Source organism: Strigops habroptila, chromosome 6 (genome assembly GCF_004027225.2).
Source record: "Strigops habroptila isolate Jane chromosome 6, bStrHab1.2.pri, whole genome shotgun sequence".
Classification (NCBI taxonomy): domain Eukaryota; kingdom Metazoa; phylum Chordata; class Aves; order Psittaciformes; family Psittacidae; genus Strigops; species Strigops habroptila.
Window position 1 is genome coordinate 1,423,460 of NC_044282.2, and position 17,205 is coordinate 1,440,664.

Here is a 17,205-nt window from a genome sequence, read left to right on the forward strand (position 1 = left end):
AAAACACCACTGTCAAGTACTTTTTCAAGTAGCAGTTTGCAACTTGCTTTTCAGGAGCTACCAAGCAACCCAGACGCCAAGACCAAAAGGTGAAGGACCTCCGGGTGAGGGGAGGTGGTAGGGCTGGCTGCTGCCTTTGGGGTCGCACACAAGGCTGGGCAGAGTTGGGGACCACCTGCTGGCTTTGCCACCTCCCAAGATGGCACTCAAGCACCATCAGTTGTGAATCCCTGGCATTACTGATGGAAGAATGAAGAAAGCAAAGCCAAGTCAGTCGCGCTTAGCTTCCCTTGAAGCTGGTCCTGCAAAATCCTTACTCTCCCACACCCATACTTCTGAAGACTGAAGATACTCTGCACCCATAGGAGCAACTCCTCATGCACACTGACAGCACTTGTCCTTCAACAGTACCAAGAGCTCTTCCTGAGAGACTGCTGACTGTAAGGTAAGAGTATGCAGAGATTCACAGCAAGTTATCACCTCTTCAAAGTGCTTGGCTACATCATCTGAATGAGGGAGCACTTGGTAACATGCTGAATGGTGGTCCTGAACAGAAATGCTTTCTTCAGGGGGTGTCCCATGCTCAACTGTGCTCTCTCTCATCAATATAAAATCGCCAAGTCAATCCTTCAATAATTTATTTCTTTGTATCAGAGAATGTTTTTCAATTATACATTTAAGTTTGTAACTTTCAACACAAGAGTAAATACACATACAAAAAAAAAAAATCCTAGCTGTGCAAATTTCAAGTTGCATTGTTTCAAATAATATAAATATTCTAATAGAACATGTTCACATTAAGTTTCACAAATATATAAACTTTAACAGAAATAAGTCATGAGTTTTTTTTTTTTGTCTTTTGAAAAACTGTTTTTTAATAACTAGAAAAAGTTTCTAAACTTGAGATGCAACTTAGAAGAGGTGTCACCTCCAAAATCATAGCAGCAAAATAGATGCTGAAAACTTTAAAGGTGTGAAAGGAGAAGAGAGAAGCAGGTATTGGGCACAACAATAACAGCAAGATCACTAAAGAAAGTATTCCAGATTGGGAAATAGATGAACTCCAGGCATAAAATCTCAAACCAAAAGCATTCTCTTATGGAGCTCCAAGCTGTTTGCACAATAACAGAATCACATCAAGGATGACAGAAGCGAGACAGAAATGGGTAGGAACAGCAGCACACATATTCCCAACACAGTGCAAGAGAAGAGAGTTGCTCTGGTTTCAGAACTGAAGCTGAAGATAAAGGGCTTTGGGGTTTTTTTTGTCTGTTGGAGGCAATTCCTTCCATAAGAGCAGGGAACAGCAGGATTCAGTTTTCCCATCACATGCATATGCTCATGAAAGTTGCTTCTGTAATCACCTGTCTTTTCAGTTTTCTTGGGATATGGGAAAGGATCCGAATGCTGATTAGGTTAAGCATGTTAAAAGGAGCAGACCAATGCTGGTTTTGTATCTGGCTGTGGTTTGCTGAGGGCCCTGCAAACACAGAACTGCTTGCCATTAACACCTTGAATGCCTGCGGGAGCTCCCACCCTGAAGAGCTCTCTAAGAACACCAGCATGCAACCCAAAGCAAGTTTCTTCAGACATGAAATGCAAGTTGCATCAGCCTGTCCTGCAGGATCCCGCTCAGGAAAGACTTGCCTCTGACTGATGTATGCAAACACAAACACCTCCTGCACCTCTGACAGCAGCCTCGGCGCCTCACCCGGGGAGCCATTGAGAAAGAGGCAGAATTGGGAAGTTCTCTGGATTCAAATGCTTCACACTTCCTCCTGGGAAGTCCGAGAATTAAATATGGCATTGTAGGAGCTTAGTCATGAAGGCTCTGTGCAGAAGGCAACCTGCTCTTCTCAGCAGTCCTTGTATGCAGTGTTTAGAGGAAGTAGACATTTATTCCCATCTTGGGAATAAACATGAACATGAGCAGACAGCTTATATTCCCCCTCTCCCTCCCACTCCCAGGACTGTTGAGTGTTCTGGACATAGCACCATTTTAGTGAAGGAAGTAGCTGGTATTGCTTTCCTGTTCTTTACAAGTCTTCCCCTCCACTAGCCATAGATCTGCTTGAACTGGTAGCATTCATTGCAGTAGCCGTTGCACTTGGCATTGCCATAGTGATCACAGGCAGGGGCGCGGCAGCGCTGCTTCGGGGGCTCTTCTGCAGACGGGTTCCTGGCACTCCCTGATGGCAGAAGCGGACCAAGGCGCTGGCACTCCTGACACAAGTCATTGCTCCTGCAGTCCAGGTTGTTTCTACACGAAGCCACAGCACACTGTCTCTTCTGCTTACTCAATGCTGTTCGCTGCAGATCTCTGCACTGTCCTGTTCTCTTGAAAAACGTTAAAACACATTGTCAGTTGCTGTGCCCGCAGCACAAGTTGCTTTTCATTCATTTGCAACTCTGCTCATGGTTTGTATAGGCAATCGCTGGGGTTACACGCAAACACATGCTGCTTCTGAAAAGTGCAATACCAAAAGGCAAGCTGGGCTTCACCAAAAAGCCAGACTGAGCTTTACCAAAGAAAATCAGATTCTGTCATTTCTTAGAAAAAAAAAAAAACAGTAATTGTTTTTATCTTTGGTAACTCTCAATTCTAAAAGGGCCAAACCATATTTATAAAAGAAAAAAAATGTGGAAAAAAAAGTCTGTAATGGGCTCAATGAAAAAGGTAACATGAAGCAGACGAAACCCCTTGATGCAGTTGCATAGATCTAGGGTAACAATTGAAATCTCTCCCCAGCCAGCAAACAAATCAACTGTTGGTCCAATTGCTTCCACCAAAATTGCTGGCAAAATCCCAGCTGAGGTAAAACTGAGCACAGCCATGATAACCCTAAACTGAGAGCAGCTTTTAGGAGTGCTGCTCAGTTGCAGCACACAAAAATCATGCTCTATGCTTGTCTCTCCATGATACCTAGCATGCAGTCATTAGAGGATTTTCTAGCATGCATCCCGAGTTGTTTGCATGAGAGAAAAGTGTGCAGTGCTAAACAAGAGGAAGATCGTGAGAAGTTCACACTTACTTCTGGCTGTCTCACCAGCTGTTCTTCTGTCCTCCTGGCTTCCTGAAATCGCTGGTTCTGGGCTTTAATGAAGCAGTTCTGGCAGTACCCCTCAAGCATCGTACTGCTCAGGGTGCCGCAGTCACGCCGCTGGCAGGACACGGTGTTATGGAAGGCAGCAGCGGAGGTCCCCGGCTGACCCACTGGTGAGGACTTCCTCTGAGGTCTCCTCTGGTGGCATAACAAAGCGCTGTCTGTAACACAGAGTAAGGACAGGAGTTTGAATGTGCCCCATAGATCTGATGAGCCAAAGCAACTATGAAAAGTTAATTATTTAAAAATAAAAACCCCCAAACCCTTGAGTTTTGACAATCCTGAGTCCCCTCCGTTGATGCACTTTCCTACATGTTATATAAATAAGGGAGCCAGATTTTCACATCAGAAGTTGAAATGGCTGATTTGGGAAAAACTTGCCCTCTGTGGGAAAAACAGATCCCACTGAAGTCAAGAGGAATTTCACCTTTGGCTTCAGCATGTCATCTGTGACCTAGCCTGACATTCTCCTTTCTGCCTCCCCCATTTCAGGCGTAATGGAAGTACAGTGGTACAGACCTTAATGGGAAAAAGTGCCTTATGCTTTTTGGTCTCATGAAGCAATCTTCTATATTCCACAATCAGAAGGAAAAAATTCTCATTGTGAACAACACTGGAAAATAAGCTATTGCAAACTGGCATAGAAGTTCCCTAATTTGAAAGTGCAGCATTGTGAAAGATGGTCCTGCACATGGCAGAGGAGTTGGACTACATAGTCTTTAAAGGTCTCTTCCAACACAAACCATTTTATGTTTCTGTGTTTCTGTTGGCACACTTGTCAGCAATGAAACAGTCTTAACAGATAAGCAATTATTCTTACGTATGCCTTTTACCTTCTACACCTATAGGCTCTTTGCCTGTGTAACAGGGCAGTAGCATGAAAGATTAAGATTTCATGCTGTGATTTATTCGCAGGCTATTGCCTTTTTGAAGACCTACCTTTAAACACGCACGTGTATGCATACATATGATATCACCAAGGAAGATCTCAAGGTAGACTATAACAACGCACTTCTAAGTTACTCCAAAATACAAGAATGTTATTTACAGTCTACTTCTACTTGCTCTGCTTATCAAGGCGACTTCAGTAGTGACGCCAGAGTGTTGTATCTGTTACATCTAAACCAGATACAGATCTTCAAGTTCATCCCAAGCTTTTTAAAAGCCTTGCTAACATAGCTGGTTTTCAGTACCATCGATACAACAGCATTTCCCTCACTGACCCTTACAAGTTGTCTAGCTGTGAAGAAAATTCATACCAAACCATGACTTCAGTGGATGGTGGGGAGGGATCAAACTCCACCCCCCTCCTTGAGCTAGTTTTGCTGCCATGAAAGCTGATGGGAAGTTCTACAAGATGTTTCACAGATTTCTCACACTGTTACTGTGTGCCCTCTTATGAGATAATATCAACCAAAAAAGCACCTTCTCACACTGCTGCTTCTGCTCCACACCATTTCTGTCACCCTTTTATACCAGGGCATACCCAGTGCATCCTCCAGTAGCTCAAGGAGGCCAATCTGCAGCCAAAGTGTGCCAGAGCTCACCCCATCTCCACTTACCATGGTTTTCCCTGTACTCAAAGAAACAGAGCGTGCAAAAGCCCTCATTCTGCGATGTCCCAAAGAACTTGCAGCCGGGTTTCCTGCAGAGGTTACCTCCCCTCTTTTCCTCGGGAGGCAGTGCCGGCAGCAGGGGCTCCTCGCCAGGGCTGTTGGCAACCTGATGGCAGGGGTGCTGGAGGAGGCTCTGCGAGATCTGAGATGGGTCAGACGTGGATCTCTGATGGCACGTGGGCAGGAAAGTGGGGCTGCCGTTCGAGGAGCGCTCTGTGGACCTTTTGAAGCAAGTGCTGCATGTGCCATTGAAAGTCCTGTTGACCTTCTGACGGCACACCTTGCATGTGACATAGTCTAAATGTGTCCGGTCATCCAAATTGGTGGAAGGACCAAGCTGCCTGGAGTTGTAGCAGCGTTCACAAAGCCCGTTGTGTTGCACGTTCAGTGTAAAGGGGCAGTCTGGTGTCCTGCATTTCATGGCCGTGGTCTCACTGTATAGGAAAAGGCTTGGAGCCGTTGGAGGTGCAGAGCGAGGCCCTGTTATGGGCCCTTCAGACGTCCATCCTCCAGGTTCAATAACGTCCCCATGGGAGGAGCCTGACCCAGCTGCCATCAGTTTCTCAGGTGCTGTTGCGGAGGTCTGCTTTCTTCCTTTGTTTCCTTGCGACCTCCGCTCAAAGCACTCATGGCAGTAGGGCTGGGTGTTCACAGACATGTAGAAAGGGCAATTTGGTGTTTCACATTTCACCTGTAAGAGGGAGAGCTGGGAAAGAGACAGTTCCTGTCTGTTCCTGGAGCAGGTCTCTCTTCTAGCAGGTTCAGCATTCTCCTGCCACTTCTTGTACTCATGCTGCACCAGTTGAAAGTAATCTTCCACAAGGTTTATTTCTTTGGGTAGGTTGCCTTCATCTAACCTGACAGCCAAAAAAGGAAGATTGCATCAGTGGTTGAAAAGGGCAGATGGTGGGGGTGGAGGCAAATACAAGCAATGTGAGGAGGAAATGTAGATTTAATGCACATCCATATTACTCAGCTAGAAGATCTAGGATGTTAAAACTGTTGCTGTAAATGGAAATAATTTTAAAAGCAGGTGTTCAGCGATTTCAAATGGAGACTTTCAAATCTAATGAAATGGTCTGACATGATGCTAAACAGAAGTATTCTTAAAAGGATTTTCTAGGTGAGGGTTTTCTGCTTGAGAGCTGTTTGCACAAAGAATATGGATAATCTCTCAGAAGTGTAAAGTTCCCCAAAATCCTGAATTCCTCTGAAGACCAGTGCTCAGCTGAGTGGGGGTTAGAATGGAAGACCCCTCTCTTCAGCAGCCCATGCTAGGAACGAGCCTTTCCTACAGTGGACTCCACATTTTGTGATACAGCTTATCATGAAATCTGCTCCTGGTTTTGCCCTGTTTAGTCTGTATCTACCAGTGCAAAATTCTTCAAACAAACTACGGGGCTTCAGTGCGGTGTGTGTAACCACTAGCATCCATCACATCATCCCTACTCTGCCCCCAACAGCAGGGAAAACCCCACACCATAGCCTCACCATGCCACAGCTGGTAGGATGAGGTGCTACCATTACCGGTAATATTCCAGAACACATCTGTGCAGTGGGTCTAGGGAAGCTCAATTGCTACTCTTTACGTATGCGTATAACCTTTGGGTAGAAGGACCTCAAATTTCAAGGCTTCTAAACCAGAACCACCCAACAGCATAACCATACCTTCCTGTGTTGTAATGGAAGCAAAGACAGAGGACACAGGGAGTCACTTTCCTGCCACTCTGGGGAAGGGGCTGGGCAGACACTGCTGACAGTGTCCCATAAATGCTAGAAGATGACGGGTGCCACCAGCTGCCCCTTGCACGTTTCTGATGCTCAACCGTCAGGGGAATGAGCACAGATGCCGGTTCCTCCACCAGCCACAACTTCCTGCCTACAACACTGCAACAGCCCAGGGTGTTGAGGCATCTGTGCTAAGAACATACCACTAAGTACTTTCCCTGGGGCAGCCAAAATTACACCAACTGCCTTTTATGCAATGCGCCCTTACAGAAAGCGCAAGAGTTGAGCCTAACTAGTTCCTGGGTTTAACTACTTTTCAGCCACCCTCCTATGTAATTTAAAGTCAGTGAGAGTAATGCATTGGGTTTACTCTTCTAAAATACTAGTTTCAGTCTGCTAAGTCTGAAGACATTCTTGCCTTTAAACCTGAGACTGGCCCGAGCTCATACAACTTCAAAGCATATCAACAGTAATGTAAATATTTAATATTTCAGAGGGTAAACACATGCACTACTGTGGAAGGAAGGAAAGGCTGAAGGAACACACTGGGCTGCCCAGCTTCTCCCACGTCTGTAAACCAGATGGCTTTGAGAAAACAGGAATGACACTCACTTTGCAGCATTAATTAGATGAGTTGTTCCATGATCCCAGCCTTGCACTGGAATTTCTATCACCATCAAGTAGTCTTTCAGCAGCTGCTCTTTCTTCCTCTCTTCTGTGTCTGTCAGAAAGTGCACGCTCAAATCCTCAAATCTGCCTTGTTCACTGGTGACCAGAGGGACAGCCCGGATTTCTGTGGGGAACAAGATGCATTAGCATATATATATTTTACCAGGCAGGAGTAACCACAAGTTGCAACACATGGAGATGTCACCACTGCTGCTGAATTTTGGAGAGAGAGGAGAATGGCTGGCCAGACCAACCAGTTTCTAAACAGTGCCACTGGGGGAGGACGCAGACACATCTGCACCACAAACTTAGCCCCATCCCATGGGAGTTTTTATGTGTCTCCCCCTAGCAATTTTCTTCTCAGTGTGGGCAGCATTGTAGATCTTAGTTTGTTATGCCTTTCCACGGGATGGTGCCCTAACCTGGAGAACTGCTATGCATTCGGAAGAACTGCATTAAAAACGGCAAAGCATACATTTCATGATCCCTGCCAGACAACAGTACACTGCTGTGAGACCGTGTCCTTCAAAGCTTTTTCTCTTATGATAAGGTGTGGAAAGGAGACCAGAACACAAGGAAGCAGAGGTCACTCTTTGACTGATTCCAGCCTGCAAGCAGGTGAGTTGCAGTCTACTTTCAGCCAGCATTTTGGAGGCAACCTTTAGTTCCCATTTAGTTTCAGATTTACAGACAAAGCTGGTTTTGCTCACGCTTTAAGACCATATTCCAAAGGAATCTTTTACATTTCTTTTCACTTTAAGAATGCAAATCTAAACCAAATTATACTTTAAATGCTTTATCACCATGTTGATATTGAAGAAGCTACATAAATACCAAAGAAGGTACTGGAAAAATACCTGGCCCGCTGTCCTTCAGAGTCACTAGTGGTGTAAAATGCATGTTGTCATAGCCGAGCACGATTGGGTACCTGTAGCATTCTCCGGCTGGCCAAAGGAGAGGCAAGTAAATACCACCAACGTTCAGAGGAGCAAAACTGGAGCCTGACTCTAGACTTCTTACCACTTTATCTGCATAAGGGAGAAAAAGAAAACACAAATAAACACAAATAAGTATGTACTACAGGCAAGAAGAAACATATTCTGGGTGGTTTAGAACAATTGCTGAAAACATCCTGTTCTGAAATGCATCTGCCTGAAAGCAGCCATTACCAAAGTAAGATTACCAACACAGCGCAGAGTAACATGGTGAGATGGCTGGCTGGGCAACTCACCTGCAAGGACAATGACTGGCCTTCTGAGGATGTTAGCAAGGATGAAGATGTGGATTTCTTCCAGTGCATTATATGGAAGCCTGTTTCGAGCCCCGGATATTTCTGGGGAGGTCATTTCAATGAGGTATTCCCACTCCTCCTCCCAATTCTGTTGAAAGAAACATCTGTCACCACCAGTTCAAAGACACGGAGGTCAGGAACCAGCTGCAGCTCAGCAGCGCTCAAAATAATCACATTTTCCCATTTCCTCCACAGGAAGACTATTTCTACTCTCCACTAACAGTGGAATCCATGAAGCCAAAAAGCATACTAAATGAATAAGGCAATGCTGACAAGCATCAGAAAACGGCACCATTCCCTCAGGCCACCTTACCCGGGTGTCGTAGTGGAGTCCTGTTTCTATAAACTCCTGGGATTTAATAGCCTCCCGCTGCCAGCGGAGCTTGAAGTTCCGTGTGTCAATCTCCTTCAGTGCACTAAACAATGTTTTTCTTAAGACAAGGTCAATGTCTTCAATACCCCACATGTACTGTGATGCAGCATGCATGAGGCAATTGCCATCACCTGCAAAAAAAAGAAAGAGCACATTATTTTTAAATGGCTACTTAAAGAAAACCCCACAAGCACATGGGATATGGAATTATGCTGTGCATAAGCATATTCCCTGTGTACTTCTCCCTCAGCCTCAGACAGAAGGGTTTTAATGAGGAGACCACCGCTATGAGCTGTCTGCTCAGAGACAGAGAGGGAGAAAGTCCCCTCTCTGCTGGTTTTATCCCTTCACTGGCCAGTGCTAAGCTGTCATTCAGCAATGCCCCTTATTAACTTTGACTGATATCATGAACTAAATTTTGGGGTCGACTGCAAATGTCAAACACAGTTGAAATAGTTTTCAAATGCAACAAAGTCATCTTAAAACTACAAAAGAACATGTAACTCTCCCTCATCAGTGTTTACACAAATATACACCTGATGGCACATGGTAGAGATAATAGAAACCACTAAGAAAATACTGTAGTCCCTTGGCAAGCACTGCACTGAAAGGCTTGGCACTTGGCCATGCTTGATAGAGAAATTGTAATAAAAAAACAAGACAGAAAGGGAAGAGTAGGCAATTTATGTAAAGCAACCATAGGAACACCTCTTGCTTTCCCCTCAGAACTGATAGTATGCTGGGCTGTTAAATATTTTATTTAGAGGGTTCTTCCTTAAAACACAAAATTAAAACTAAATAAAAACACTTATTTGATTTTCATTTAGACACCCTCCTTGCACTGAAAAAGTCCTCTTTACAGGTAGGAAGGAAAGTGATGTTCTGCAATTTCAGAGGGGAGAAGCTGAGACTCCGAGGAGTTAACTAACTTACTTAAAAGGTGTGACAAAATATGCCCATGGCTGGGCTTCAAATTCTATCTCTAGTTATCTTCTTCAAAAGGGGATGTCTGCCCTCAAAGGGAGACATCAAGAATCATTATTGTCATATCCTTAGATTCAAAACTAGGTCCGATGTTTACTACGGTGGTAAACAGGTTCACCCAATGCTAAAAAGCCACAGCAATTTCCTTGGAATAGGGGACATGACCATGATAAAGCTACTAGATTTTTCTCATGTGGAAAAAGCCCAGCACTTCATAAATTGTTACAGACTCAGTGCACGTCCAGTTCCTGCAACTGCCTTCTGGTTTCTGAATACTGTCCTGCTATGTTTATTTCAAGTCTGCAGGCTGCTTACTGGAGCTCAAAAATCAGGGAACAACATGTAAGACAGAAAACTGACTGGGTTTCCTTCTGACCAAGAAAGATGACATATTAATCCCATTAAAATTTTCCCTTTGCAAAATCTAGAGCAACGATAAGATTAAGTCTTTGCTCTCTCTCCGAGAGCTCACTTTCAGTTCTTTATTGAGAAGCGCTGCCCAAAATTCCTTACACAGCACTTGGAATTCCCCTGCACTGTTTGACTAGCAATTGAGTAACAGTTGAACTTTTTGTTCTGCGGCGTGCCGGGATGAGCAGCGGAGCCTCCCTCGGACTTTCCCAGGAGATGTGGCGGGGCGAGCTGGAATGAATGCCAATTCATTACACAAGTGAAATCTCTGCAGCCAAGAGATGCTGGAATTTTTAAATTAAAAAGAAAAAGCAGCCAAGCAGCCAACAAGGAACAGTTTCAATTTTTATACTCCTACTGCTTTCCTTCTATCCTCCATTCACAGGTCTGCAAAGAAACGTGTGGGGATTCAAAAGGGCTTTTTTAAATTAAAAAAACCCCAACCACTCCACAAACTCATATACATATCAGGTAAAATATACACTGAAAGATCCTATAGGAGACACTCTCTGTTTCCAACAATTACAACCTTCATCAGAAAAAAACCCCAACATTTTCTGAAGAAAGCCCACCATTGACTGAAAGGACTGATATATTCCTCCCACATCTATAGGTTAAGCAGCTAAATCATAGAACCATAGAGTAGTTAGGGTTGGAAAGGACTTTAAGATTATCTAGTTCCAGCCCATGCCATGGGCAGGGACACCACAAGCTAAACCATATCACCCAAGATTAAGCCATGTCACCCAAGATAAATGCTTTAAAAAAATATTCTTCATGCCAAATAAAACCCCAACATGAGATTTTCTGGGATAATACAGGGCTTCTGCAGGCTTCTGTCCCTTCTTTCAGTCCAATCTACCTCCTCTCTTGTGCTAAGGTCTCTCACTACAACTACTTTGCATAAACCGCAGGTTCCCAAAGCCACTCCTGCTACACATGCCCTTAATGACCCTAAAGCACTGAGCTGAAGCTGATTGAGCTGACTGAACAGCCAAGTTCACCGGCTGCACAGGGCACAGGGGCGGCCACAAACCAAGCCCTTGCTTTGCCTTCCCTCAACTTGCCTTAATATTTCAGCATCTTGTATATTGGTACGCCTGCTCATGGATGAGCTCCAAGCCCACACTGTTCCCATTTGTAACACTGGCTGACAGTCATGAGACAAGGCAAGAAGTCACAGTTATTGAGTATAAGGTTGTCAGCAACAAGGGTCTGTCCAGGCAGTATTAAACCCTGCAGGACTTGTACTGACAGGAGATGGGGGATTCCAAAACCACTGCTCTTCACTCACATGGTTGTCCGTTTTCCTAGTAAATCTGTTAGAGTGTACCTCTTGGGGTGAAGTTTTGAAGATGCAGCGATGTTACCTAGAACCTGTAAAGCACTGCCTGCCCCAGCCGCCACTCCAGCCCTTCTGGAAGCTCAAGATTACATGATTTCCATGCACAGCCTAATTACAGTCATGAGAATTTTATGCCAGTGCAGAGGCAGCCCACAGAAGCCCACCATAAGGTCAATGCCTCTATCGCAGAGACGCACATTAGGATCAGGCTCTTCTACGTCAGGGCAGTGACATTTGCACAGTGGCTCTATTCTTACGGCTCTTGCACAACACAGCTGTGTACAATCAGACTAAGAAATATGGTAGAACTTGGGATGGGAAGAATGTGGACTAGGAAGATAAGGGCAATGAGTATATAAGCAGATAAGCAAAGAAGCATCCACAGAACATAAGGACTTCAACCAGGCTGCAGGTCCACCACACCCAGTGTTTCTATAGCCACTGTGATCTGCTCTTTGAGCAAAGAATACGTATTTTCCATGTTCTTGGAGTCCTCATTGTCCCAGTCTACCTCCCCAGTTTGGGACAATCTGTGCTGCAGGGAATCCTTAGTCCGAGTTTTCAGCTGTGTGACCATAAGTCATAGCTATTACTGAATCTTTCCTCCACTGAATGTGAAATGCCCAGCAAATCTTAAAGTCATGTGCAAAAGTTTCCTGCTCAAGACTATGGACTCATGTAACCCATTCAGGCAATCTCTGAGCTGCTGCTGTACCTTTTAATTTATAGCACTTGATGCAATACACACAATTTAACCCAAAAGCCAAGTCCTAAAAACAGCACTAACCCTTGAAAGAAAAGGGCACTGCAAACTTTGTGTTGCACAAAAATGGCTATCAATCAAGCACACAGTAGTTACTGGTGAGTGCTGAGGGAAGGCAAGAGCTGGTAAACCGTGCCAGGTAGCTGAGGATGAGGGAGCCGGCTGGGTGCAGGGTGCTGAGCCCAGGGCCAGCAAGGACATATTCCCAGAGGCTCCATGTCCAGGACACTCCTGCCTGCACCACCATTAAAGTTGGACCAGCAAGTGAACCTTGCCTGACAGCTACAACAGCAGGGCTTGTGGCAGGACATTAATTCTGATATATATACATAGGAATGCATCCCCATCACTCAAAGCAGCTGAAGGCTCCTCTTGCCTGGCATTAAAGGCTGTTCAGCACTTCTGATGAAGCAGCTGACACACCGCAGAGTCGGATTCAAGTTTCCTGCCTGGTATTTTACTCCGACATGCCACAGGTTACTGATATTATGAAAACATCTGTGAGATTTTCAGGCTATTCATAATCCTGTGGTATGGGCAGGGGTCTGCTACAGCCTCAGGACACTACGTCATGTGGAAAGAATTTTAGTTTACAGAACTAAGATTAAAAGGCACCACTTCTTTAAAGCTGTGCGCTTCTGTTTCAGTAACATGAACTCAGATGCTATTAATAAAAGTGCTACATTCGTATCAGCCATTTCAATGCGAGTGCAAAGACGTGCTCACAACTTACCATTAGTCTTCAACGGGATAAGTCTCCGAACTTCCATGCACCAGTTGAGCTTCCTCTGGCGCTCCAGCGAAGTCTGGGTGGCCTGGTCAGTCAGGGCCTTCTGAAGCGTTTCCCGAAACTGAGGACAAAACTGGCACATTCTGAACATTTCTATGGTGTATCTGTGCATAGTCCTGAAGTGATGAATTATTCCATTGGGGGGTTTGACCAGATCTTCAGGTGTCCTCTCTCTAATCTTCATGGCTTTTAGCATATTGCTCTGATACAAAGCTTGAGGAAGGATGTGTTGGCCAGCCATGTTTCTAGATGACATCTGAAATGAAAAAGAATCCTTTTATTGGCATGTTAGTGTCCTTGCATGACAGTGCTATCACTTCTGCAGAGACTGAGAAGGCAGTTTCAGGGGCAGGATTCTGACTGCAGTTTTGTCTAAAATGAGCAAAGAGTGGATGCAGTCCACTGAGCCTTATATAGGTGATGTTTTTTAAAGCTCATACCCATTAGCCTCTCCGCATTACTTAGGTATGGACACTGACTTCCTATCATTTTCTGCTATCATTTACTGAAATATTAAAGAGAATTTATTCATAACTAAGGAAACTGCATCATTGTTAAAAAAAAATAATCAAAGTAAGGATAAAAGAAGGCAAGATCAAGGGAAGGGCAAATTATCCTGGAAACTTGACTAATTGATAATTGCACAGTGTAATCCCATACGCACTTGCTGAACTTTGAGCATGTTTCAAGCTCTCATTTTGATGACATGCCAAAAAAATCAGCAGATAATGACCATTTCAGATTTCCACAGCCCATACACTGAGAAGGGATGCTTGGTTCAGTCCAAAAAGAGCCCCAAGAATTACATGCCATGCTAGTATCTGCCCCATACTTACGGTGGCCGAAGATGGCAAATTTGTCGCAGAGCAAGTACTCAAGGACAGACTTGGGTTACTCTTCTTGAGGCTCCTTATATTTTGTGAGCAGTAGAGCTACTGCCCAGAGGTGCTCGTGCTGCGTGTGGGGGTGCAGGCTGTAGTGCTGCTATTACTCAGCGGTAAGTCAACATAGCTGAAAAAGCATTTCCACTTGGCTCAAAAACCCCAATATCTTTCCACAGTGGGACACGTAACGTCTGCTGCCCTGCATCCCTTTCTTCAGTACCTCTGGCCTCACGGGCTACAGCAGGAAGAACAAAAAACCCCATAACCTCAAACTGTCTACACTCTCTGAAATACTTATGCATAGCACACTAACTTTGTGGCTAGCTAGAGTCAAACGTAGGGACCACATCCCTCAAAACTCCTGTGCACTACAGTAACACCACGACCAAGCTATTTTTACATGGAGAGGCTCCCAATGCTGTCTTTCTGTTTAAAAAGGAAAGCAAAATTTCTATTAAGATAAATAAAGGTAGCCATGCCTAACATGTTTAGAACACAGCTGGCTACACTAGGAGAACACACCATTGTGGTTATGAATCTAGGGACAAATATCAAGCCATAAATATCTATCAAGGTCTGGATATATACCTTGTCAAGTACAGGGAGACAAGAAGCAACTGAAAACCAGTTTATGCAACTATTAGGAAGCTTTCTCATGGCGATGTGAGTCTGGAGGGCCAGGAAGAGGAGGAAGGACTACAGTCTGATGGACTGACCGAGAAGAGACTCCCAGGTCTGCAGAGGCAGAAGACCCCTCTTGCACAAAAGGGCTTCAGCACACCCTTCCCACAGGGAACCCAGCTGCTCTCTCCTCTTCACCCGGGCACTTCCATTAGCAACATCCACCTCCAACCATCCAGCTGGAGCACTGGAAAGGACCCTGCCAGGGTAAGACTTGCTGCCAAAAGCTGTGCTCTATAACTGGGAACCAGCTGATGGAGAGGTTCAGTGGATGTCCCGTCAAGCCTTAAAAAGAAGCAGGTGAAACACAAGATGCTGCAAAGTCCTCTCCGCTCAGTCAGGACAATGTCATTCATGCAGTGTTTCCTCTGCTTTTGTAAGAGCGCTAGGGACAGGGCTCAGAGCTGGCACTTCTTGCAACACGTGGAAAAACCTTCCTTTAGCTAACAAAGATGGCATATTCTTACCATTCCCCACCAACATACAGCCATAAAATAGAAACAACACATTTTCTCATCCACTTGCCCCACCAATACAGTTTTACACGTGCTATTTGGCAATCCCATATTCAAATGTATGGATGGTTTAAAAAGTTAAACATAAACAAGCCTTTGTTAATCTTTGTTTCATAACCATAGCTATACGTTGCTCCGAGATGACCAAATTTCTTACTGATGTAAGGAGAGCCATTGAGTCAAGGGGATTTTCTTACATGAATAAAGACTAATCACATGATTAAGCACTACCAGCACGGACCCTTGAAATGGTTATTTCCAGCTTTATGTAACAAAAAGTACTGAGTTTAGAGAAGCGTTTGCTTAAACTGTGTTATTCAATATTCTATTCTGCAGGCATATTTTCCCTTCCACACATGGAAATTGCTGTCTGCTATTTACAGACATTAAATGTCAATCAAAGGAACAGGGGAGCAACTCTGATTTTTCAAAAACAATGTGATGAAACAAGCAGAACTTACCAGCCACCTAAGGTAGAGATTTAAAGGTCAGAAAACACAGCTACAATTAGATTAGCTTATACTGCACTGCGCTTTACTATACGCTATACTATTTTAACCTTTTGCCATGTAATGACTACGAGTTCCCAGAACAGAACAGCTGTAAACAATGATTCAACAGAGATCTGCGGCCGCATCCTTTCTGAACATGTAGTACCGGGGATACTCGGGAAAGCTGGACGCTGTCCGGAGATGCGCCGGTGGTTTCATAGGGTTACACTAATTCCTGCCCTCCGAAAAGCGCCAGTAACAAACCCACAAGTTCCAGGGCTCCCGAAACACACCCGCGGCGCCCGCCCCAGCCAGCAGGGGGCGCGGCACGCCCGCAGGCAGCCAGCGGGACCCCTGCGGACCCGCCTGGTCCGCTCGCAGCCCGCAGCCGCCCGCTCTGCGAGCGGCGCACGGGGGGCAGCCCCGCCGCCTTCCCTCCTTCCCTGCCTCCTTCCCTGTGCCCAAGCGGCGCTCACCCCTCCGCCGGCGGGCTCCTCCTCCGGTCGGTTACTCCTGCTTCAGCAGCGGGGCTGGGGCGGTGAGGAGCAGCTGTGCTCGGCAGCCATCAAGCCCCGAACCGAGCCGGGGCTCTCCTTCCCTCCGCCGCACTCTCTCCCCGCCGGAGCTGTTGCTGTTGTTGCAGTTGCCGCCGCGGAATGAAGTGCTGAGCCGAGCCTCTTGTTTTTTTTTCCCCTTTCTGTTTCAGCGCCCTGGCGAGGAAAAAAGGAGAAAACACACAACAACAAAAAGCCCCACCGGGGATTTCCACCGGCAGCGCCGGGGACTTTCCGACATGTGACAACCGCCGCCGGCACCCCCGCCCGCCGCCGCTAGGGAGCGCCGCCGCGCTCCCGGCCCGCCCGGCAGCCCCGGCGCCTTCGCGGCCGCGCTGACTTAGGGTGGGCTTTTCGGAGGCGCGGTGTCGTTTGTGCCTTCCTTATTGCGCACCCACTGTACTGCGGGGGTGCCCGTCCCGTCCCGTGGGCCTCGCTCCGGTGCTCGATGGGGATGGGAGGCAGCCGCAGCCCGAGTGGCTGGGGCCGGAGCGGCTCCGGTGTGGGGTTGTCCTGTGTTCACCGCGGCGGTGGAGCAGGTCCCTTGGGCACCGGGGAGTTGTGCTGGGGAAGCGGCAGCTGCAGCCTGTCGTGCCGTGCCCAGAGCTCGGGGCAGCTCCCTTGCATCCGCTGTACCCGCATCCCCTCTGCACCAGCAGCAGCAGCGAAAGAGGCGCTGGCTTCCCCAGGAGCTGTTACCTCGTCTTTGCCCACACGGGCAAGCGCGGCACAGGGCCCGCTGGCCTCCGTGCCCATGCAGAGGCTGGTGTCCGGGTGTAGGTGCCCACACCCCCGCAGGTGTCATCCCAGCGGGATGGAAAGGGAGCCCATCCCGCTGGAAGCTATTGCTTTTCCAGACTGTTTTCGAACCCAAGCAAGTTGTTGGTTTTTTTCCCCCATTTATTTTGTATCTCCTTCACAGGTTTGATTTGTATTGTAAATAACCACAAGTGGCTTCATTTCTCTAATTAGAGGTTAGACTGATATGTAATCCTGTGACTCCACG

General features: G+C 46.2%; 1 protein-coding gene across 1 annotated transcript; it reads right to left on the bottom strand.

The window, feature by feature from the left end:
* Positions 1-624: 624 nt before the first annotated feature.
* TNFAIP3 (TNF alpha induced protein 3) lies at positions 625-16,385 on the bottom strand. The gene is made up of 9 exons (XM_030490664.1): positions 16,122-16,385; positions 13,018-13,330; positions 8,722-8,912; positions 8,349-8,496; positions 7,975-8,145; positions 7,061-7,241; positions 4,667-5,577; positions 3,033-3,265; positions 625-2,337 (listed from the first exon to the last, which is right to left on the bottom strand). The coding sequence occupies exons 2-9, from the start codon at positions 13,328-13,330 to the stop codon at positions 2,056-2,058; spliced, it is 2,430 nt and encodes an 809-aa protein (XP_030346524.1). The 5' UTR covers positions 16,122-16,385; the 3' UTR covers positions 625-2,055.
* Between the last annotated feature and the right edge of the window lie 820 nt (positions 16,386-17,205).